This window comes from Octopus sinensis, linkage group LG8, assembly GCF_006345805.1.
Source record: "Octopus sinensis linkage group LG8, ASM634580v1, whole genome shotgun sequence".
Taxonomy (NCBI): Eukaryota; Metazoa; Mollusca; class Cephalopoda; order Octopoda; family Octopodidae; genus Octopus; species Octopus sinensis.
Genome location: NC_043004.1, coordinates 87,604,162 through 87,630,073, shown reverse-complemented (window position 1 = coordinate 87,630,073; position 25,912 = coordinate 87,604,162). Strand labels below are relative to the sequence as shown.

The window sequence follows — 25,912 nt, the reverse complement described above, 5'->3', positions numbered from 1 at the left end:
CACAACTACCTGAAAGTTAAAGAAAACATGATCGGTCTCACCTATACTATTAGAATAACATAGAATACTATATAGCAATCTTTTAATGCTATAGACATCTATATCCTAACAAAAGTATAGAGGGTGGCTATTAGATAACTATGTGGATAGATATGGACACTACTGATAGATAGCATGCCTATATGATTATATAAATGCATATATATGGTTTATATATATATATATATACCTTGTGTGTGTGTGTGTGTGTGTGACTTAAGAAACCTCAGCTTGTAATAAAATATAAACATTCTACTTTACACTCTAAATATTTTTCCTTCATTTGTAAACAAACATTTTTCAGTCTTCACACAGTCACACACACACGTGTGTGTGCGCACACTCATAGACACTCATACACACATGCATGCACACACACTGAAGTTGCTTGACATTGCAAGATGTAAACCTAAGATGTGAGTGTTATGATTATTAAGTGTTCAGAAAATGGGTTGTTATTAATATTATTAATCAAAATGGATTTTATTATAATCATTTAAGTTAGAGGTTTTTCAGTGTAACTTAAATGACACTTTCTGATAGTCTTACCTAAAAATATTCCAATGTACTTTGTTAAATGACAAAGCACAGTTGATGAAGAATATATTTATAATTTAATACCTATTATTAGTTTAATTATGGAAACTGAGGCTTCTTAAATTTAGGAGACTTTTTTTTTTCATTCTGAAATACTTGATAGAAAATTACTTACAAATTTTGAGAAAATGCCAAGTAACCTAACTTTATAAAACTTTTCAAATTACATATCATTTAAAGTGTTTATTACAGTAACAATGTGTTGTTATAATTGTTAGTGCCAAAATTATTATTATTATTTATTATTATTATTACTATAAGGTAGCAAGCTAGCAGAAAAATTAGCACACTGGGCAAAATGCTTAACGGCATTTCATCCATTTTTACATTCTGTGTTCAAATTCCGCTGAGGTCGACTTTATCTTTCATCCTTTTGAGGTCGATAAAATAAGTACCAGTTGTACACTGGGATTGATGTAATCAGCTAGCCTCCTCCCACCAAATTTCAGGCTTGTGCCTATCATAGCAAGAATTGTTGTTTTTGTTGTTATTATTATTATAGTAACAGTGATTATATATATATGTATGTGTGTGTATATATATAGATAGATAGATATAGATATATATATGTATGTATGTATATATGATATAACATTAAGTTCTAAAAATTGTAAATAGTACACCCTAAAATAAAATAGCCTGTTGAGATGTATGGATAAGGGAGAGGTCATATAATTTCAAATATTCATTTGAATTTTTGTTTAATAACAAAGATAATTTAATTTTATAAAAAAAAATAGGTATTGTTTAATTATGTAGTTCCAAACGAACTGATATTGGGTTATATCACAAAAATGTAAACATAATATCAGTATTTGGATGTTATCAAAATACTATATATATATATATATATATATATAATACACACACACACAGATAGATAGATAGATTTATAAATCTATTCTGATACACTTTTGTTTTTGATTAGAACTATTCCTTCCATAGAATTATTTCACCTTAATGCTATAGTGTCAGGTTTCTTTGTTTTACCTCATTGTAAATTTGTTTCTCTGAGATATGTTGACATTTGAATGGAATATAATACTGAATAATAATAGACATGTGCATAATTTTTATTTTATTTTTTATTTTATTTTGTGAGTTAACAGTAATGAAAGAGAGAGTGGAAGGGAGGTAGCATAAAGGAGTGAATATGATTTGAATAATGTTAGAAGTAATAAGTCTCTCACTTACCAAAGGGTTTAACAAAAACTGTACAATAAATCCAATTACTAGAGGCACAGGATACTTTAACTGATGTTTAAGACTAGCCACATCAGTCATGGCTCCAAGTCCAAAGGTAATAATAATGCCAACAGCAGCAATAGAATAATCAAAGACAACATCAGATACTCGTGACTTCCTGATGACAGATGCCAGGTGAGGAACATTTTTCTGGGAACCAACAGAAATAGCTTGTACCTGAGATGAGTGGAGCCCAGACGTACTGAAGATAGTGGTAGTTGTCATTCTGTCCATGGAAGCTGCTGCTGCAGCAGCTGGTGATAGCACCCCTGCACCACCACTACCTACCTCTAAAAGTAACTCCACAGAGGTGAGGTTAATGCTCTCTGCCCGAGGGACATAAGTTGCTGTCATGTCCATGCTTGACAAACCACGTTGCTAGTGCCCATACGGCTGTAGTTCTATCCTGTCCTCTTGCTTCTCTAAACTTACCCCCCACTGCCTGCAACTCTTATAACTACTGCTGCTATCCAGCTACTAACTACTGCTGCTGCTGCTGATCCCTCTAGTGATAGCAGTGGGAGATAGAGAGAGTAAGTGAGTGAGAAAGAGAGAGATATGGTCTAGCTTAGCAGACCAAACATAGTGCAAGTCAGGGACACATTAATGGCCTTGGATGCTGCAACAGTCAATGCTGATGATCCATGTGACAGGCACTACTAAATTGTAGCAGCATTCTCATTTACTAGGACTGTACTCGTGGTATATGTTTATTGCGATGCTATTGAAAACAAAACCATTTCTAACTTCCGCTATATGCTTCTATACAGTTCTCTTATATATGTAATACAGGTGTGGTTATAGACATTAATTTTTTTGGTACATTTGTTAATAGTCAGTTTGGTGATAATGTTTATGCTAAAAATTTCAGTGCTTGTTCATGCTTGTAGCTCTCATTAACATATTTTTATAACGCATCCTCTCATTGAATAGCAACTTAAAAGCTCATATTCCCTTTCATCCCATAGCTGAAGAATCAACCCTTGTTAAATATCTTGCCTTCTACACCCTATTATTACTAATACCAAACAGCTCTGGTAGCCTTTCATTTACTTCCGCATTTCTTCTTTTCTTTCGTCTATCTGCCAGCCCTATCCTATCATCTGCTACTGAAAATGTTGCAGCTACACAACATTAAAAAATAGCAAATGTAATCCAGTATAAAATGCACACGTGTTGTAACATCTCCCTCTTAATACTTTTATACATCCTCATTCTTCACTGATTTTCATTATGCTGTTAGCATCTTTTCTGTTAAGCTGATAAAATAAATAATTAATATCTAACTGGGCTTTCCTATTATGGCTGTTATTATTTAATTATTTCTGTATAATTTCAACTTTAAAAAATAATATACACACACTTTTAATTTAATCTTAGTTTATAACAGAAATAACCCATGTAAGTAGTTCTCTAAAGTTTTAATATCTAAAACTAAAGTTTTAATTAACAAAAAAAATAATAACATTCTTTATAACAACATTTAAAGTTATCTATTTCTGCCCAGTTAATATTGAAAGATATGTATGTTTGTATTCTACATCCTTGATAACTTAATATAAAATAATATAATTGTATACTATCTTATTACAGTAAAACAGAATTTACTTATTTAGTTAGTACTCAGATAACTTTATCCACAACCACAATGTTACAATTAGTTTTGCTAATATGTAAACAATGTAAATTTTACAATGTATAAGATAACTTTGTTGATTCCAGAATTAGAAATGATCTAATTAGATAATAATCACCAATTCTGAAATTAAGCAAGTTATTTTACAATTTGATTAATTAAAATTATTTAAAATCTTAGTAAAATTAGTAGTTGCTAGTCTAAAGAACTTCTGTTTTTTTTTCCATGGGGAACAAAAAAATTAAATTGTTGGTTATTTATAACCCTCTTTTTTTATTCATGATTCTAAAACTAATAAAAAAAAACATATCACTGGTTATATTTATTTAAAATATCTTAACCTTCAATACAAATTATTTAAGTTTTTTTTGTGTGTCTGTAAATGCACTGAGGGTTACCTCCATTTGCAGAGCACTTAGAGCTGAAAGGTTTCTACTTGAGAATTCCTGTACCACCCACTCAACATGTAAGTAGCATACTTTATAAACCTAGGTAATCAGACCTGGTAAATAGATCTTACTATAAAGCCTCCTTACTGTTCCTTCATTTTAAAAAAAAATTCCCCTACATCATTTCTTAATCAGATTCATTTGGTAATAGTGGTCCTGCTTATATAAAGAATATGCTGAGCTTACATTTCCAGCTGGTAAACCTGAAAAATACTCACAAACAGTGAACAGAAATAATTTTTTTTTATACTCCCACTGAAAGAAAAACAGGAAACGTAACATGTCTGAAACTAATAGTGTAGAAATGTATGACTAAATCTGTTGTTGGAAATATATATATAGTTCCCCATAGTTACTAAAGAAACCTCTTTTATTCATAGAAATCAATAAATATAAAATAAACAGTACTATAGCAACTAACTATTCAAAAATGTCAGTTTAGCCTAATGTATTGGACATTAGCAGCCTGGGAAGCTGGTTGAAAGTTTGACTGACCAAGTCTAACTGTTGATAATTTGAAAGTAGCTTGTTTGGAATTTAAGTTTGGTATTCTTAATAAAAGGAATTTATTTGAAAATAAATCAATCTTACATTTGTATTCTCATATATATAGGCATGACTGTAATTAAGAAGCTTGCTTGCCAACCATTTGGTCTTGGGTTCAGTCCTACTATACTGCACCTTGGACAAGTATCTTCTACTGTATGACCCAGACTGACCAATGCCTTGTTAGGGAATTTGGTAAATGGAAACTGTGTAGAAGCCTGCTGTGTGTGTATATATATCTATGTATGTTTCTGTTTGTCTCATCTCCACCACTTGACAACCGATGTTGGTTTGTTTGTGTCCCCATGATTTAGCTGTTCGGCAGAAGAGACTGATAGAATAAGTACCTGATTAAAAGAAATAAGTACTGGGCTTGATTTGTTGAAGGTGATGCCCAGCATAACTGCACTATATTGACTGGAACAAGTAACTGATAAAGGATATATGAAAATAAACTTTGTCATAGCCAAATCATTTGTGTAACTACATGTTCTGATAGACTGCATATGGATTGAACCATCAACAACAGGAATGGAGAAAAGAAACTGAAGTGGGATACACTCTAGTGATAGAGGATGTGAAGATTAATATTTTAGGCTGGACACTTCCTGTTATAAAGTACCTATCTGAAATGTTACCCTTTTCTTCATTTTATGGCACAGCATTATACAGAACTTGACTATATTATTTATTTATTTATCCATTCTATAGCCATGAAGGCTGGTCACAATAAGTGGATTGAAATTAATTTCATTGATTTGTTCTTTAAATTGTTGGTGAAGTGAAAATGGGGAAAGATTGTGTGTGTGTGTGTGTGTGTGTGTATAACAGTCTGATAAAAAGTTTGCTTCCTCATTACATTGTTTTAGGTTCAGTCCCATTATATTGCATCTTGGGCCCCCCACACTAAACAAAACTTTGTAAGTAGATTTCATAAATGGAAATTATCATGTGCGTATATATGTTTTTCTGTTTGTGTACAAGCGGTTTGGATTGCTTCCAATCCTCCATGAAAACCTCACTGCCCATGGGGAAAATGTTACCTTACTTAGAAAAAGATTGGTAACAGAGTATTGACCATAAAAATTCTATCTCAATATATTTGAGCCATTCAAGAATGGAAAAGTGGATGTTAAAGCAATCATGATACTGATGATATGTATATAAGTGTATGTATATGTGTATCTATCTATATTTATATGTTTATGAGTCTGTATGCACACATACACACACACATATCTATCTAGCTATCTATCTATCTGCACACAAACACACACACACACACACACACACACACACACACACACATATATATGCATGCATGCTTGTATACTGTTCAATGAAGGCTGGCCAAAGCTTAAAAGTTGCTGTCATCCCTCTTGTAAAAGTTTCATAAGCATGTACTTTACTAAAGAGAATCAAGTAATTCTTCAATTTAATTTTAAATTGTCTTTGTACATGACTTCATATGGAAACAAACATTAATATATATATATATATATATATAATATTAATAATTTCTTAAGTAACGAGAAGATGGATTTGGTATTAATCTTTATTTTATACAACGGTTGTTTCAACTGCTACTGTCCCTTATGGGTGGGACTCTGTTCAACGTGTTGCATCCATTTTGCAGTCTGGGTCTCATGAGGTACATCCATACATAAAGATTCCCTAACCAGACTGGTATATAACAACATGACAGCCAAAACTCAGGATCTCTAGTGAGACACAACTTTATGTATGGATGTACCTCATGAGACCCAGACTGCAGAATTGATACAATACAACATTTTGAAAGGAGTCCTACCCATAAGGGACAGTAGCAAGATAGGTCAAAACAACCATTGTACAAAATAAAGATTAATACCAAACCCATCTTCTGGTTACATAAGAAATTATTATTATTATCTCAACCAACACTGCGGAGTTCCTGAAGTAGATCCAACAGTAATATACCCCGACTGTGGATGACTCCAGGTAGCCTAAACTGTGCCAGTGCCCTACTAAACACTTCAACACACTAATCAACATATAACCTTTAGTCCAAAATATTAAATATATATATATATATATATATATTTATCTTTTACTTGTTTCAGTCATTTGACTGCAGTCATGCTGGGTCACCACCTTAAATTTTTTTTAGTCAAATGAATTGACCCCAGTACTTATTTTTTAAACCTGGTACTTATTCTATCAGGGTTTTTTTTGCCCAACCGCTAAGTTATGGGAACACAAACACACCAACACTTGTTGTCAAGCAATGGTGAAGGGACAAACAAAGACACGCACACACACACATAGATTTATATATACAAATCCTGTCTACCAAATCCTCTCACAAGGCTTTGGTCAGCCTGAGGCTATGGTAAAAGACACTTGCACAAGGTGTCATGCAGTGGGACTGAACCCAGGACCATGTGGTTGAGAAGCAAGCTTCTTACCACACAGCTATGTATGAATTTATGTGTATATGACCTCTGAATCAAGAAAGCTAGTGATGCATTTGGAAAATTGGATAGATATTTATGGTCTTAGCATGAATTGAGACAAAGTTGAAGATCTACAAAAATTGCATTGTCTTCATAGGGTGACTTATCAGTGACACATGAAAAGGTCTCTGCTCTGTACTGGTTATCTAATGGTAAATGCATGTTAGTGGTATTCAATTCCTCAAATGAATTCAGTCTACTAATCATAACAATGATCATGATAAGATTTCTAAGCAATTTATGTATGGTGAGTTAGCCCAGGGTGAAAGACTAGCAGGCAAACCAAAATTAAGTTATAAGGGCAGATTTAAGAATACACTGAAAAAGTCAAAACCTTGGAAAATAAATAGGGAAAACTCCTAAATTGTGGATGATAGTAGGAGGGAATGGCACCTTGGGCAAGTATCTTCTACAAGCCTTGCAATTGGATTTGGCAGATAGAAACTGAAAGAAGCCTACTGTATATATAAATGTGTGTATGTGTGTGTTTTTGAGAGAGAGTTTATGACTTAAATCTCTGTATGTGTTATCTGGTTCGTAAACAGGGGCTTCACTGTTAGTGTCATTTGCTTGCAGCCTACTATGGAAGCATTTCTAAGTTTCTTGATGTCTTCATGTGCTGTGTGATCTTTATAAACAAAATGCACATTTGACTCCAGTTCTTCATGTAAACATATCGAGGCTGTTTATTGTTTGATAGACTGCTAGATTTTTACCTCACTTGGAAACAGATAGTTGACATCAGGAAGGGCATCCAGCCATAATAAACTCCTTTACTACAAACACATTGACCCATGTAAGCTTGGAAAAGTGAGCATTAAAACAACAATGGTGTATATTTGTGTGTGCACACACACACACAAACATGATATATACATAGCTGCATATATTGTATATATATATGTTTATGTGTGTGTGTGGGTATTGTAATGTAATGTGTTATAAGAAAATCTAAACAGTGTTTCTTCATTAAAGAGTCTTTCAAATGTGTTATGAATCTTTTAGAATTGCTATAGAATTTAAATTTTACTAACTATTCCTTTTGAATATGCAGGTTTCTTTTGCACATGCAACTTTACATGATTAAACTGCATCAAAAATATCACTACTTTTTAACAGGTTTTGTAGCACACAAGCTACACCTTATTTCCAATATATAAGGGTTTGTTTTCATTTTAAAAATCAATAGCAGTTGGAAACAGCTCTGTGCCTTTTTTTTTATCTCATTTATGAAGGAAGGAATATTGATTATATTCATGAAAATGGGTGTAAAATATGAAGAATAAATCCAATTATATTTTAATCAACTTCTAAATAATGAGCATCCACAGTACTGCCTTTGAAAAAAAAGCACCTATTGCCTCTCCAAACAAATTCATAAAAGCCTTTTGTTCTGTAAGTTTCTTGGTGGGGGAAGAAATGAAAAAATGCTTTTTGGATGGATTCAGTATTATTGTGAAATTATGCTAATGTTATTAGTGACTCGTCACTTAACTATACATAAGGTTGACCTGGGGCTATAGTAAAAGGCACTTTGTGTAAGTGGGTTCTACAACCCTGGGCTGACCAAAACCTTGTGAGCATCACCATCATACAAGCAAGATTGTTCATTTTCAGTTTTCCATGAAATACTTATCTAGCTATGGGAAATATCATCTTATCTGGAAATAAGTGAAGGTTATTGACAAGGAGGACATCCAGCTGTAGACAATCTTCCTCAACAAATTCTGTCTAACACATGCAAGCATGGAAAAGTGCATGCTACATGATGATGGTGGTACTGGTGATGAGGCAAAGCCTATATTTTAAGTATTTTCTCTTGAGAAAAAACTACTGTCAGGGAAACCAACTGAGAACCAACTTATTTATCTGACAATTGTGTTGAATATAATTTCTGATGCTGCAAGGTAAAATAGCTAATCATAACATCATCTTATATTATCTTGATAAAAGTAATAAGAGTATTAAATATAGGCAACTTTATGATAGTCTGAGGTAGTTATTTAGCTGTTTAAATCATTGGCTGGGTTCATGCTACATTTTTAGCCAATTATTTCATACAGGAAAGTAATTACTCTATGTGACTGAACATGGCTAAGATTAAGGTATTATCAGAGGACTCACTAAAGCATGTCTGCTTTATAAAAGTACTTTCCTGTTTGGCAATAAAAAAGAACTCTCTTTTGTACAAGACAATATAATAGATATATTATAGATATGACACTGTATAGTAATAAAACTTGGATAGATAAGTCAGAAGACAAGTCACAGTTGGAAAAGAATGAGTTAAATATGGTCAATTACATTTAAGATACTCGAAGTTTCTATGGAAAACTACAAATGAGCAGCATCATTTGTATGGTGGTGATACTTATTTACAACCATCACACAGTGTCAAGACAAGGCTGCACCTACTTACATAAATATATGCATGATGGATTTCTTTCAGTTTTAGTCTTCCAAATCCACTCACAAAGCTTTGGTTGGCCTGGGGCTGTAGTTGAAGACACTTGCTCAAGGTGCTGCATAGTGAAACTGAACCTAAGAAAACATGGTTGGAAAGCAAGTTTCTCAACCACACAACCATAGTAACACTTAATGTATTTAATCTTCAATAACATCTAAATTTGATGTTCTAACTGTTATACAAAATGATTGAATTTTATACTTGATGTCTTCTAAGACGTCAATAATTTTATAGCTTAAGGCTGCTGCAAATTTTTTCTGATAGTTACCATATGATAAGATTTTTATCAATTTAATTTCGAATTGTCAACATAAAGGTGGAATCAGTATCACTAGAAAAGATAGTATGATTAAACAATTGACATATAAGCATGATTCAGTCACTTTAAAGATGTAGAAAAAATGTCTGTGTGAAAGGTATAGTATCCATTGCAAACAAAGCAAAATGTGAGATTTTCACCATCACAATCAACATCATTATTGTCATTATTGTTTTAATGCCTGCAGTGTGAGATAGACAGATAGATCACCTGATCAATCTGCAACATATCAATTATCCAGTTGTTTTGATGTTGTGCTGTCTCATTTCTGCATTCTCTGATATGACCTTCTAGATGTTCAGAGGTCTTTGTTACAATACCATACACACAAAACATATTTTCATACAGAAGGAACTATTTACATTTCTTGTACATACTAGCTTAGCCAAATCCATATACATTAGCCAAAACCTCTGATGTATAACCGTTTTCTCAATTGTACTCGGTCTTTTTTAGAAATTGATATTACACATCCAGCAGACCAATTCATTTTTCTGTGACTTCTGCATTCAACATAGTATTAAAATATTCTAATTGATAATAAGAAATAGGCTTAAAATTATAATAGATTTAAATGTTGTGTTGACTTTTGTATTAATGACCTATGTAAAACATAAAAGTAGAATTTTCTAAGGAAAAAAATGGACCAAGTTTAGAAATGTATTAATTTCTAGATTCGGAAATCATTTCCATTACAAAGTATAGAAAATAAGTTTTTTAAAGCGCAGTAAGTAATTTGTATAGAAAAGAAAAGGAACCAGATAAAAATGATTTGACTCCTAATAATTGCAAAACTAGTAGCAATTATTGCTCTCAAAAGCTTTAATTCTTTGAATCAGATGTATGTCTTTTACTTGTTTCAGTCATTGGACTGTGGCCTTGTTGAGGTGCCACACTGAAGGGTTTAGTTGAATAAATTGACCCCAGTACATATTTTTAAGTCTGGTCCTTATTCTATAGGTCATTTTGCTGAACCCCTAAGCTGTTGGAACATAATCAAACCAACACTGTTTGTTATACAATGGGGGTGAGGCAAACACCAATACACACATACTTCTATAAATATGAAAGGCTTCTACACATTTTCTGTCTACCAAAGTCACTCACAAGGCATTAGCCAGCCCAGAGCTATGGTAGAAAACACTTGTCCAAGTTACCATGCAGCAAGAATGAAACTGAAATCATGTAGTTGCTAAGCAAGCTTCTTAACCATACAAATTTGCTTGTCCTGTACAGTCATATTGAATCTTCTGTGAATTGTATAATTTGAAGTGTTTTAATGAATGTTATTCTATATTGAATACTTTCAATTTGGTTCTACTGAAATTCCTTCTGCTTGATATACTTTTGTTATGAATATTTTGGAGAATGTACATTTCATCTTAAACAACATTGAAGTATGGTTGATAGCTTAATGTCATCAGTATATCAACTAAGCTTCCCTGACTACTTGAGCTCTTTCGCATCTTTCTGATTTAGAACTGTCATGTCGCACCATTCATCATAAAAGATTTCTTAGTAAGATTATTATAAGTAGTAGCAATCTATCTCTTACTCTTCAAGAATCCAATAATGCAAATACAAAATTCTTCCCTTATAAACACATTGCTCACAGTTTATGATCAGCAATACTTTCATCTATCTTAGCAAGAATTTTCTAAAGCTTCTGCTGTGTACAATTAATACTTTACTTTAAAAGATCTAACTCTCGTCTTACTAGAAATTAAGTTCGATAAAGCAGCTTTATTGTGTCAAAGTGATATTGAAAGTATTTTCTTAAAAGTAACTTTTTTCTTTGAGCATCTTGGAGGAGGTTTTTTTTTGTTTTTTACTTTTTTAATTTTTTTTTTTTTACAGAGTTTTACTTCTACTTTTATTTTAACTTTACAGATATTTTGTAGCACTTAGCATTTTGGATTATAACAACCATTTTATTATACATTCTTCTGTTTATATGTACATTTATGTAGAAGAAATTGATTCAAAATTATATTATTTTATTTCATTTATAGCATTCATTTTATTATAGCAAACCAACATGTATTTTCTTGGCTCTTCTTTTGCGTGTGTGTGTGTCTAAGTAGAATAAAACACAAGAAGAAAGAGTACCTTAGGATAGAAACTTGCTAGTTATATTCATTCAAGGCATATAAGTTATAGAGTTATCTAAAAAGAAGATTATATACATAAACACAATTTGTAAAGAGCAATACCTTGAGTTGAAATAATTGCGGTTTCCATAACAATCTTGTTTTCTGATTGAGGTTGTTAGTCTTAAGTCAACCCCTTTAGGCTGTTCTTCTTTATGGATCAGAAACTTAAAGGGTCACCAAAGCCATAAAGAGTAAACTACAGACCTTCATCAACAAATATCTGCACTGCATAATCAAGATCTGGTGGCCAGACAAAATTTCAAACAAAAATCCATGGTGTAGAACGAACCACACTCCCATCAATCAAAAAATTCTGAAAGGGAAATGGAGCTGGATTGGTCAACTCTGAGGAGACCTCCAAGCATTATTGCAAGACAAGTGTTAGAGTGGCAACCTGGAAATAGGTAAGTTGGATGATCTAAGAAAACCTAGAAAGGATGCATGGGGGAATGAAGTGAAAGCATATCAGTCTCTTTTGGTCTGAAATCAAGGAGATAGTCCAAGATCATAACCACCGGCATGAAATAGTCATGACCCTATTCTTACAGAGTTATATGAACTAACTAACAATCACTCTGAGGGTTGTATTGTTTGAGTCTTTTCTTTCAAATTAGGAGCAACTTCTTTATCCAAAATATTTTTGTTTCTTGTTTGCGTTTTTCTTTTGTTTTGCTTCTTTTTACCAACCACTAATAAAAAAAAATGTCTAATTTTTTCTTGTTATAACTCCTTATCACCTTTACTCATAACATTGACAAAGCACCCATTGTTAAGCAATATATTCTCTAACCTTTTAAAAAATACAGCCAATATACCTTTCACTATGAATAATCAATTGGTATCCTTAATTTTTTCCCTCCCACTTATAACACTGGATATCAATAATGCTATCAACAGGGTTTGGCTTCATACATAATAGAGATATTAAAGAATAAATATCAATCAGTTTATTGACATCACTTATGTTGCTATTTATTCAACATTTTTCCTTATATTCCTTTTTTCTTTTCTTTTCTTTTCTTTTTTTTTTGTTATATTTGAACTGATAAACCCTATTATCAAACAAGAATACAATAATGTAATTGGATATTTCCACTGATTTCCATCAGGCCTTTGTGAATAAATTACATTGTCAGTATTTACAAGACTTTTATAAATGTTTAGCATATTCTTCTGATCTAAATATCTTAACGTTGAGCAATCTTAAACTTTCTTAGAAATGTAAAACAATATATCATGGAGCAATACTTTCACTGGTGTTTTTTTCATCATTGGACTTTGGTCACACCAGGGTACAACTATCTTCAGAGGTATAATTGACTATATCGACCCCACATATTTCAGTTTAGTATTTTGTTCATCAAACTCTATTTGTCAAGTCATTAAATTAGAAACTATAAAGGCACACGGCATAAGCAACAACATTGATTTGTAGGTTAACCTAAACATACACATTCATACATGTATATGTATATACACTGAGCTTCTGTATCGTTTCCACCTACCAAATTTCACTCAAAAAGTATATCCCAATATCATAGGGAAAAGTTATCCCAATATCACCATCAGGCACAGGCATGACTGTGTGGTTAAGAAGCTTGCTTTGCTACTATGTGGTTTCAGGTTAAGTCCGACTGCACAACACTTTTAGAAAGTGACTTCTACCATAGCCCCAGGCTGATCAACGCCCATTGTGAATATGTGTGTTTGTGTTTCTGTTTGTCCCCCCTCTATTACCTGATGACTGGTGTTGGTTTGTTGATGTCCCTGTAACTTAGTATCTCGGCAAAAGAGACCAATAGAATAAGTACCAAGCTTTAAAAAAGAAAAAGTTCTGGGGACAGTTTGTTTGACTAAGCCCTTCAAAGCAGTGTCCCAGCTTGGTTACAGTCCAACAACTGGAACAAGTAAACAATTCTCTCTTAACTCAAAATAGTGCTGGCACACAAGTCATTCACAATAACTGTGCATGTAATTTGTTATTAGATGTTCAAAAGTGGAAAATAACAGTGTGGTTAAAGTGTTGAATGGAATATCTTGAAATAGTTGTACCAGCTCACTACATTCTGAGTTCAGGTCCTGCTAAGATTAATAGATAAAATACCATTTTAATATAGGAGTCATTTCTCTCTCTCTCTCTCTCTCTCTCTCTCTCTCAGTGGGCTCTATGAAAGGGCTAAGTTAAAAAGCATTGACATCACAGTACCTTTTGCCACCACTCTGTGGACAGATGGAAAAGAATGATCTGTGTGTGTGTGTGTGTGTAGATAGATAGATATGCAATGGGTTGACTCCTACATCAGGAAAACTTCTTGTTCTTTCTAATTTTCATTTTGTACAACATAGACAATGTGAATTTACTAATTTCAATGACTGTTAAATTGATTTGATTTATATTGATATTTTTCCAAACATTTCATTTCATTTTGATGTAGTAAGCACAGTTTAAAACACATCATTGAATTCAATATATTTCAAATGTATTTAGAATTTATTTTTAGTGGCCATATATCATATCATATCATATATCCCTCTCTTTGTTCTCATGTCACAGCAACATCATTGCTCAAGAATCCATCAACTCTTCAATTCACTTTCGCCTTTTCATCGATGTTATTCAATAATCAATAACTTCATATGCTCCAATTCAGGTGATCATTCATACATTCCACACATATTTTAAATTCCACCTTCTGTCTACTGCTAATGTAAGTGGTACCTACTACATTTCTGCTTCCTACCTGAATACTGCCTATATATGTGTGTGTGTGTGTATATATATATATATATATATATATATATATATATACACATATATGATAGCTATTAGATAAGGTAATGCTATACAAATATTAAAAGTTACTTAATAAATAGGATGTGTCGTTAAACTTATTTGCCATTTGAATTTAAATTAATATCATAAACAAATGTGTAGCTATACATCTCCCCAGTCTTTCTAATAATATACATTTGTCTATCCATTTGTTTTTGTCACTTACTCATGTGTGTGTGTGTACATATGTATGTACATATTGTATATGTATGTATATGTTGTGTATGTATGTATAAACACGTTTATGTATACACATTTATGTATATACATGAATACACATTCTGATATAAGTGTGTTTATGCATACATACATTATATATATATATATAATATATATATATATATATATATATATATATATATGTAGTTAATCCAAACAAGAAAGCACAAAAAAAACACAACAACGCGAGGATGTGGAACAAATATAGTATTATTTGACGCTCAGGAAAGAAGGAGGGTTTAACGTTTTGAGCGGAGCTCTTCGTCGGAAATATAGGAGAAGGAAAGATCCAGAGAAGGGAAGACAGAGGGAAAAAAATCACCAACGGTACACATGAGGTCACATTATATATATAGAAGGTTGATTGTTATGGCTGGTCAAAGAGTGACCATTTGTTTTGTGCCTATAAATTACTTAGCTGTGTTGGTGAGTTGTAACACTCAAATAGCCCAAGGCCACCAGCCATAACAATCAACCTTCTAAAACAAAATTATATTATTGCTCTAATGTTTTAGAGTGTGCTTCTTTTTCAGATATATGAACTACTGATGATGTATTTATTTGTGTGTGTGTGTGTGTGTATGTATTAGTAGCCTGCAGAACTTTAATTCACATGGAGCTAAATCAAACAATTTAAAATAATAATATAATAATAATGTGTGTGTGTATATGTGTATCATCATCATCATTTAGTGTCTGTTGTCCATGCTAGCATGGGTTGGATGGTTTGACCAAGGTTGACAAGCTGGAAGACTGCACCAGACTCCAGTCTGATTTGGCATGATTTCTATGGTTGGATGCCCTTCTTAACACCAACCACTCCAAGAGTGTAATGGGTGCTTTTATGTGCCATTTGCATGACACCGGTATCTGCCACAACTGCAATTTTGCTTGGCTTGATGGGTCTTCTTCTCTAGCACGACATAATGCCAAAGGTCTCGGTCACTGCCTCCATGAGACCCAACACTTAAAAGGAGCTTTTCACATGCCACCGGCATCAGCCACTTTTCCTCTTTAATATATATATATATGTATATATATATATATATAATATATATATATATATATATATATATAAATGTTAAAGTGACATTAAGAATGACATTACATTTACTAATGGGACAATTCTATACCAAGAGTGAGGGCTGATTGGCAAAACTTGAAATCCCACTCAACTTGCTCTTCACAACATATATATATATATATATATATATATATATATATATATATACACACACACACACAAACAAGGTGGGTGCTGGAAAGTTCTTGGCTTTAAGGGGATCATGAAAGGCTCTACCTACAAAGTTTTTACAGGGCTGAGAAAAATGAACAACTGCTGCAATAAGTGTGTGAATCTGAGGGGGGAATATGTTGAATAAAATCATAATTAATCAATCTTTTGGTATCTTCTTTTACCCAAACTCAGGAACTTTTCAGTCACCCCTGTATATGTAATCTCTTCTTTTTTTATGACGTATCTCAAATGTGAATGTAGATATAAACAATAGCTCATAACAAGTAAAAAAAAAAAAATCCCTGGAAGGAAATAAGGTAGACAGCCCTTTTTTTTCTGTCAAAGAGTTTTTTTTTTTTTTACTAAATATATATCTACATTCATATTTAAGATACTTCATAAAATAGATTTATATTCATATTTCTTGATACTTCTAAATAGTTTTGTGTGTGTGTGTTTCTATGAAAATAAAAGAGAACAAAGCGTTTTTGATGGTATTAAATTTGATGGGAATATATATATGCAATTTTTAACATATCTGTTATAAATACAGTTAGAAATGGGCATAAACATTTTCTGATCAGTTACTTTAGTCATTAGAACTATTTTAAATCGAGGTGGTCTTTTAATTGTTTGATGTGCTTAAACTCATAAATATGTTGGAGACTAAATCATAAACTTTTAAATGTTATAGCTTTTCTGCTTCACCTTAGCACCAGCACAAGAGCTGTTGCATGTGCGTTTTTTTGTAACAGCACTTGAAAGGGTATCATGCCCTAGGCAATAGTAAAAGATCCTCTCTACATATGTTGTTTCTATTTGTTTTCCAGCTACTTTACTGAATGACTGGGCCCTTTTTTATTGTGACACCAGCACTAGAGAGGCTGCCTTATCCTTGGCAAGGCTAAAGTCCTCTTCATTCTATATTATCTTCTTTTGTTTGCCCACCACTTTGCAGAGTATGCTGGGTGCATTTTATCATGACACCAACACTTAAGAGGTTATCTTGCCTCTGAAAAGACAAAAGAGTACTACTATCTACACTCATTGCTTCCAATCATTTGCTCATCAGTGTTAGAGAGTTGTCTTGACCCCAGTAGATACAAGAGAGAGAGAGTGATGAGAAAGGTCTTGAGTGAGAGATTGATAGATTGGAGCATAACAGAAGAGAGCCACAGTGATGGAAGTGAAAGGCTAAAGAAGAGAGTGTGATAGACATCTATATGATGAGTGTTGGAAGGATATTTGGGAGGAACAGTTATGTGATGGGAAAAGAGATAACGATAACAGTTCTGATGGGAAAATAGTGGAGGAAGAGAGAGTGATGGATGTCAGGTGTGAGTGAGAAAGGGAGTTATGTGTGAGAGAGTAATAGATAGCAATGAAGTTGGGTGATGGTAAAGGAATAGGAATAATGATGGATGTTAATAATGTGTATGGGGGGGGAGAAGTAATTGGGGAGGGAGTGATCACTAAAACATCAAAGAAGAGAGAATAGAATATGGCCAAATCCAATGTGATGTCATCCCTCATAACACAGGTGCTATGATGTTAGAGATATAGTGATAGTAGGGAAGTGAAGTGCATTGATGAGATAGTGTGTAATGAAGGGAAGCATATTAAAACTTGATATGGAGATGAAAACTGGAGAGCCCTAAATAACAATTTAACATTTGTTTTTCTATGGTTGCATGGGTTGGATGGGTCCTCTCCAGCACAGAGTTTCACTACAAGTCTTGGTCTTTTGTTATTTCTATTTCCATTATGAAGAACAAAATTATCCAAACCACATGAGAAGGACATTTCAAGAATCTATTCTTGAAAAATCTTTGTTTTAAGTAGCTTTAGAAGCTGTGCTTGAAACATCTGAGGAGTTCATAACCTTGAAATATGAAACACTTTTTAAAATACGAATATCTAATTTAACATGGCACTGGCAAAAAGCAATCAAATATAATAGATCATATTTTCATTAGATAAAATTAATTCCATTCATAAGATATTTACTTTTCTCTTTTATAAACACATTTATTGTAGTTTATGAAAATGACATATGAGGTAGACCTATTAAAAGTGTATAAAAATTTTTGTGATTATTTTGTGCCAAAATGTAATAATGCTTAATACGAACTTTAACTCATTATATAGTAATTTTAGTAATTTTTTTTACTATAAGGATCTATGAGACTATTACCTCACTCTAATTTTCATAATGACAAGATTCATATTTTCTTTCACTTGGTTGCTTGTTTTAGTCCTTTTTAGTTCAGCCATTTGCACTATCCCAATACACATTTGATGATGTCTAACGTATTTATGCACGTGATTGTGGTAATTAGGGCCTCAGGTTTTGGAATTTCAAATGCCAAATATTTACAAATGCACACACACACTTTAAATGTGGACACATATATCACACACACATTTATGTATATGTATATATCTTTTTATCCTTGTTTTAGCCATTGGACTGCAACCTTGCTGGGTTTGGTTGGACAAATTGACACCAGTATTTCTTTTAAAGTTTGGTACTTATTCTATTGATCTCTTTTGACAAATTGCTAAGTGACAGGATGTAAACAAACCAACACCAATTGCCAAGCAGTGAGCTAGGCCAAAGACACACATATACACATACACACATACATGATAGGCTCCTACACAGTTTCCGTCTACCAAATTCACTCACAAGGTATTGATCAGCTTGAGGCTATAGTAGAAGACACTTGCCCAAGGTGCCATGCACTGGTACTGAACTTGAAACCATGTGGTTGCAAAGTGAATGTACATAATATGTACAAAAGAAAAAATGCTAATGCATACATCCCTAAATTTTCTATGTTATTGCTGCATGATATATGAATCATTACAAAGAAAAGTCTCCACTCAGAAAGTAAAAATAATTATTAAAAATCATTATACTGGTAATTAAAATGTTGATAACAATATTTCTTGATTAGGGTAGGAAAGCTTAGAGTTGCACAACAAGGGATATGAAAATATGTGATGTGTCTCTTTAATGAACATAAGCAAAAATATACTGTGCTGTTTTCAATAGACATTTAAACTGGATCACAAAGTCAGTTTGTTAAAAACTTCATAATATTCCTCACAATAATTTTCAAATAATGAAATACAGAGAAAACATTTTCTTTAAAATCATTAACACTTAACACTGTAGTGATCTTTTATAAATTCTGTATGCTTCACACCTGTTCATGTATTCATGCATTGTATGTACATGCATTGTGCACTCATGCATAAAAAAATGTACAAATATTCTTCTCTGGCTCATTTACATTATTACATCATTATTCAACATATATTAGAACTACAGCATATTCTTCTAAAGCTGTTCCTATTTATTCATCTCTCTCTCTTTCTCTTTCTCTCTGCTTCCCCTCTTTCTTTTATCTACCTCTTTCTTCTCATCTCTCTCTCTGTTTCTTTCACCTCTTTCTGCCACTCTCTTAGATTCAATCTACACATACATAACAGAATGAAGGTGGTAAATAACTGATATTTTCTATCAATATTCCATTTTGTTCTTTCTTATTTTTGATAATTTGCTTTTGTATTAAAAGTGAGGAATTCCACTTTTCACAGGAAGAATTTATATTACGTGCAGAAAGTAAAAGCCGGAGGCATTATTTTTTTTTCAGTTGGATCATTTTGGTTCAAGATTATTCTCACTTGACAATTGAATTTGAGTTTAAATTTCAAACTGAATTTGAATCCACTCTATTTTCCAAAGTTCTTATAGGACTTTAGATTTTATTTACTAATTGTATGAGTAATCTCAGTTAATTGAATTTTTAAAACTTCCTATATTACATATATGAGGCCATACCACATGTGTATTTAGTATGGAGAATGTTTCCTGAGGTGTTTTTACCTCAGCCAGGCTTATTTGCTGTTATCTCAAAGTCCACAGCTTAATTTTTATGAAGCAAAAGCAAAAGATGTTATAGTCGTTATTTTCATCATCACTTAACTCTGTGTTCCATACTAGCATGGGTTGGATGGTTTGACAGGATCCAAGAACCATAGGACTGCATTGCACTCTAGCATCTGTTTCAGCATGATTTCTATGGCTGGATGCCCTTCCTAACACAAAGCACTTTAAGGAGTGTGCTGGGTGCTCTTTCTGACAGTAGTAATAGTTTTTAGGGGTTTTCTTGTAGGGTTAAGTTTTGAGCATTTGCAGTGTCTTCAAATAATTCAGCCAGCTCACCACCTTCATAATAATAATCATTATATAAGTGTCTGTGTGTGTATCAATATATATTTATTTATATATATGAGAGAGAGATCAAATTAGATTTAAGATAAGGAAGAGACAGAAACCAAAGGGGGAAAGAATAATTTCAAAGTAATAAAAGATCCACAAGTTCAAAATTCAAAAGCTAAAAATCAGGAGGCCCTCAGGCCCAAGTTTAACACCCAAAAAAGCTAAAAACAAAATGTGCTCTCATTTTATGCACAAAGTACAGCTGACCGATATATAAAAGAATTGCTTTGTGCATCAGTTTAATCTACAATATATAAAGTTGACTTTAACTAAGAAAAGAAACAAGAAAATAAAAAAAGGAGGTAAAAGAACCAAGAGGAAAATAGCCTGAGGCTTATAAAATCTCACCAGTTACTTATTTTCAACAGATGCAATAGAATTGTCTCAGGGACCAGGTTCCAAAAGTGCATCTAATCTTCATAATACTTCATAAGTATAATATTATAAAGAAATATATGGAAAGTGAATATAACTGTTTTTCTGTTTTCAATTACTAAAGTTACTGTTTCATGGCATCATTGTAACAATTTCAATGGACAGTCTCTGATCAAGTTTCTTACCAACTTTATCATCAAAAAGGCAGAATATGGCTCTGTCTATCCATTTATCCATTCGGATAAACTTGCCTGGACCAAGGCAACTTTTTCACACCAGATGTCCCAATCTTCCACAGCAGTCTTAATATCCTCACCCTTATATCTAGTGACTTCCACAAGTTGATCAATATGTTTTTCTTGGTCTTCTGCTACCTGTATGTCCATGCATGGGTTTCTGAAGTAGGAGATAGCTGCATATTTCAACTTTGCTTCTCCAGTAGTTTCTTGCTTAACAAGTTCTTCTTTCTCTGATTACAAAGGTGATGGTAGAAAGACTGTCACACAGTAACTGCTTTATAGGGTATTGTTGACATGAAAGATGATAACTGCATGAAGTATTCTTGTATATGTACCATCAAACTTCTTTTCAAGTCTCTTGTTCAGTTTGGTCCTAAGAGGACCAAATTAATATTTAAAAAGTTCATATTTTGTGAAGTAAACATTTCCCATGTTAAATTCAAATTTTTTTTTAAATCTAAAAATTAAAAATTAATTTTCCTGCAGGCAATTTTTCAAGTTATTACAGTAATCATCATTTTAAAATATCAAAACGAATTTGAGAAAGTCAAAAGACAGAGAACTTTTGGGGAAAGACTTCACAAGAAAGACATTTAGTCATAAAAGCTTTCAGACACTGCAATTACAGACAATAACCCAATATTAACCAAATTGGGATGATGTTAATGGTCTTTAAAGACAGTGCATGAGAGTGGAAAGATAAGAAGACTTGAAAAGGTTCTATTATTTGCACAAAATTACAGATGACTCAAAGAAGATAATTGATTAATGCAACTGAATTGAAAGGAGATTGATCCTTGAAAGACAGTTTATGAGTTGAGAACAGTAAAGAGCACATAATGTATGAAATTATAGCTGTACATAAGGAAAGTTTATATCCAGGTGCTTTGGTTGAGATATAAGCTATGGGGAAAATATTTGCTTGTCATACATTGAAGAGGGGTTTGCTAATACTGAATGTGACTTTCCTAGTTTTTAATTTTCTCACACTAGAAACCATTTATATGTCTAGTGCATCAAGATTTTCAAAACTTTCCTTGTGATCCTTGATGAGAGAGAGAGAGAGAGAGAGAGAGAGAGAGATCAGTTGGCTGCAGGAGATATTTGTTGATGATTACAATACTAATATGAGAACATTAAATACAAAGCAGCAAGAAAAAATAGAATTGTTAAGAATCAAATTAGACTTCAGTAATTAGCTCAGGTACTTGTCAGCAATTATGAGATAGTTCAATGAGAAATGAAGAACCACTTCATGTCTGATGATTTAGGAAAGTCAGGTGAGTTGTTGGTTATGTATGTGTAGGAGAATTGTTTGTGTATATTATTAATCCTTTCATTACCATATTTTTTAATGAAATACACTACCTTTGTTTCAATTAATTTTGAAAATAATAAGAATATAGTATAATTATTTTGTCATTATTGAGCTGATGTTCAGAACATGAATTAGCATGAAATTTTGATGCAGCATTTTAATTTTGACCATTTTAAAACATGCAGCTTATATTGTAGAATTTCAGAGTGTTCTAAGATGTACTATCCATGGCCTTGTAATAGATGATAAAATCCATTAATTTGACATTAATACATACAGGTTCTTTTATTCTAAAGGCATGAAATATTAAGTTATCAAACATGTAACACTGATTAACTAAAGAATAATGTTGAATAATATTTACACACAGTGTAAAATAATTAAGCCTGAGTCTTGGAATATATTTTCACTATCTGATGAATATATGGCTGCCTCAATCTACGTTCTAAAGTTAATGTTAACTTTTACATGATTTTTCTAAATCATGAGAATAATACATAACTTTAACATATTGAGATCATCTATCTATAAAGGATGCCTATAACCAAGGCTAAACATCATTATGATTTAATGTATCAGTGTATCATTATGATTTAATGTATTTAATAGAAAAATATTTACTCAGCATATTATTGACAATTTATTTTATCTAACATTGTTCATCAATAACAAACCCTAATTGTAAACTAAACATTTTGAAATGAGTAATTATGCAGGCATGGCTGTGTGGTTAAGAAGTATGCTTCACAACTATATGCTTTTGTGTTCAATCCTACTATGCATCATCTTGGGCAAGTGTCTTCTACAATAGCTTTGGTTTGAAAAAAGTCTTTCCTGTGAAATTTGGTTCAGGGGAAATTGTACAGAAACCTAGTGGAGTTACTATCCATGTCCTTGTAATAGATAATCCATTTATTCACCTTTTTTCTCATTTTTATTATAATCAACTCTGCTCAAAGCATTTGAGCCAACTCTCTGACTTCAGGAAAATTTCTTTCCCTCCTCTGTCATGAAAAAGAAAAAAAAGAAATTAAATTTACAGTCCATGATTGGTGCTTTTAAATCTGAAATACTGAATTAATTCATTTTGTTTGCAACTTAGCATTCTACAGTACTTTGCATGTATCTTCCTATTTTTGTACTGGAACAATGTCTCAAGAAAACTGAGATAAGGAGATTTTGTCCCCAAAAAAGTTACTTCTTCCATTAGTATAATTTAATACATCTACATTCATTTCAGTACAGCTGTCAAATCATTCTCTATCTAATTTTCATATTCATGAGTTTTTTGTTGTTATTTGTTTTATTTTTCTGCAAGGCGATGATTTCCTTTTGAGAGCATATAAATTTTGGTTTACTCTATCATAATCTGATTTAGAACTACAGAACAGTCAAAAATTAATAATATCAATGAGTAATTTGGTTTTGCTACAGAAAGAGATTTCTCTTTTTATAAAATTAATCCCTTTTAAATACAAAGTCAAATGTTATGAACAAAAAAAAAAAACCCTGCTTTATGATGAATTTCCTAGTGGTTCTATTTTTATATATGGAATTTATAAAAGGAATTAAATTGAAAATATTGGATTAGTCAGCAATTTGATGTAGGTTCATTAGATTTTTCAAATGTTGCCACTAGATTAGCTGGTGCCAGTCAAGCTTACAATCAATCCCAAGAAATTAAATTTCCATTGGTTTTTCAAATAGCTGATACTATCCTGACAGAAGTGTTACCAGTTTTCAGTGCAGGGCAGGATTTGAACTTAGAATGCACAGTGCTGGAACAGATACTGCAAGGTATCCAAACTAATGCTGTAACAATTCTGCCAGTCTATTGTCCTTGACTGGTAATTTTTTTATCAATCCCTAAAGGATGAAAGCAAAGTTCATCTAATTAGAATTTGAACTCAGAGTATAGAGTTGGAACAAATATAATGCATGCTAATGACTCTGCCAGTTCACCACCTTTTGATTAGATTACCAGAAATAAGTATTTTGTTACCAGAAATATTTTGTTATAAGAATAATTCTTCAGTTAGTTTGTGCATCTCTTTTGTATGTATCTGACAAGCATCATAATTTATAAATGTTACCTTCAACTTAATTAGCTTTTTGGTATGACATCCGGTTTCAGTGTTATAGAATGTGCAAGCCTTTGTATAGGCAGCTATTTGAGTCTGATACAGTTCTTGTTTTATATTACACCTTCATCAATTTTCTCATGCACACATCTGGAAAAACAAAAATCCTTCTTTTTAAATATTCTAGACAGTTTTAAAGACAATAGTTCACATTTTAGAGATCTCTGACTTGTAAAAATTTGTTACAACCCTTTGCTAACCAATGCACATCCTTTCATTACTTGCCCTTAACAAATTCTCTGCAATTCTGAATTTTGATTTTTCTCATAATTTTCAAATTTAAATATTTTTCATGATTCTTTCATAAAAAAAAAAAGAATATAAAAAGCAGAGTATTTCCTTTTTTTTCCCTATTTCATAAAGGATATTTAGAAAAATTAGTTCTCAATTTAATATAGTTTTCAATATCTCAAGATTATCATTTTCTTGATTTCCATTTTGTAGCATCGCAAACCTTTTAAAACAGTTTGCCTGTATAAGATGTTGCATTCCATTTATTGTACTTCAGTGAAGTTATATTAACACTATTAAGTTTCTTTATCAATATAGAACTTACTTGAATAAGGAGTCTATAAGTTGTTAATTATCGAAAATTTGTACTTTGTGCATATCGAACTCTGAATAGTAATTTAATTTCCTTACACTTAACACCTGGGTTATTGAAGTAAGATTATGTCGACAGAGAATCAAACAAAATGGCTAATTTTGTGTCTTGTGCTTAGATATATATATATATATATATATATATATATATATATATAATATATATATATATATATATATATATACACACACACACTCCCTGTTCACTCATGGCTTTTCAGTATCCAATTCTTTCTGCTCAGAACATTGTTGCGCTGGAGTCTCTTCTCTGTTCATATCTTTCCTGCAAGCATCAACTTGCAAAAGTTTAAGTGGAATATTTTTTAAAGCGTTCTTATGCTGCTGGATTCAACTTTGCCTTTATCTCTCTTAGCTTTATAAAATAAGTACTAACAATATACTTTATACTCTTATATGTGGCAGATATTTTTTTTTTTAATATCAATAATGACAAATCCTTTTCATTCTTTATTTTAAGAAAAGTAAGCTTGCTATTTAGTTATGAAAATCAGCTTAAAATATATTTAATTGATTTCTAGGAATGTGAAAGATATTGTATCAAAATGATGAAGCGTATGTAAACAGTGTTTATAAGTAAAGTATTTAACAGAATTTTATCAATGATTCATCACATGAAACATTATAGATACAAACAGAAAATTGTTTTTGATAAGATGTTCTTCTGAGATGAAGAAATTACAATATGCTTT

At 32.1% G+C, this 25,912-nt stretch overlaps 2 protein-coding genes across 3 annotated transcripts in view; one reads left to right on the top strand and one right to left on the bottom strand.

Moving 5' to 3' along the window:
* LOC115214750 (sodium/bile acid cotransporter) overlaps positions 1-3,000 on the bottom strand; it is a 37,610-nt gene extending 34,610 nt beyond the window's left edge. Inside the window, exon 1 of the mRNA XM_029783769.2 lies at positions 1,831-3,000. Within this exon, the coding sequence (XP_029639629.1) occupies positions 1,831-2,241 (411 nt within the window). The 5' untranslated portion in view covers positions 2,242-3,000. The remainder of the gene's footprint in view (positions 1-1,830) is intronic.
* LOC115214751 (trafficking protein particle complex subunit 13) overlaps positions 1-25,912 on the top strand; it is a 332,050-nt gene that overhangs the window by 129,946 nt on the left and 176,192 nt on the right. The window contains exon 1 of one of the 2 annotated variants that reach the window (XM_036505549.1): positions 3,915-3,983. The exons of the other annotated variant lie outside the window; for it this stretch is intronic. The gene's annotated coding sequence lies outside the window, so the exon portion shown is untranslated. Of the gene's footprint in view, positions 1-3,914; positions 3,984-25,912 lie in introns of those variants that run through there. 2 annotated transcript variants of the gene reach the window in all.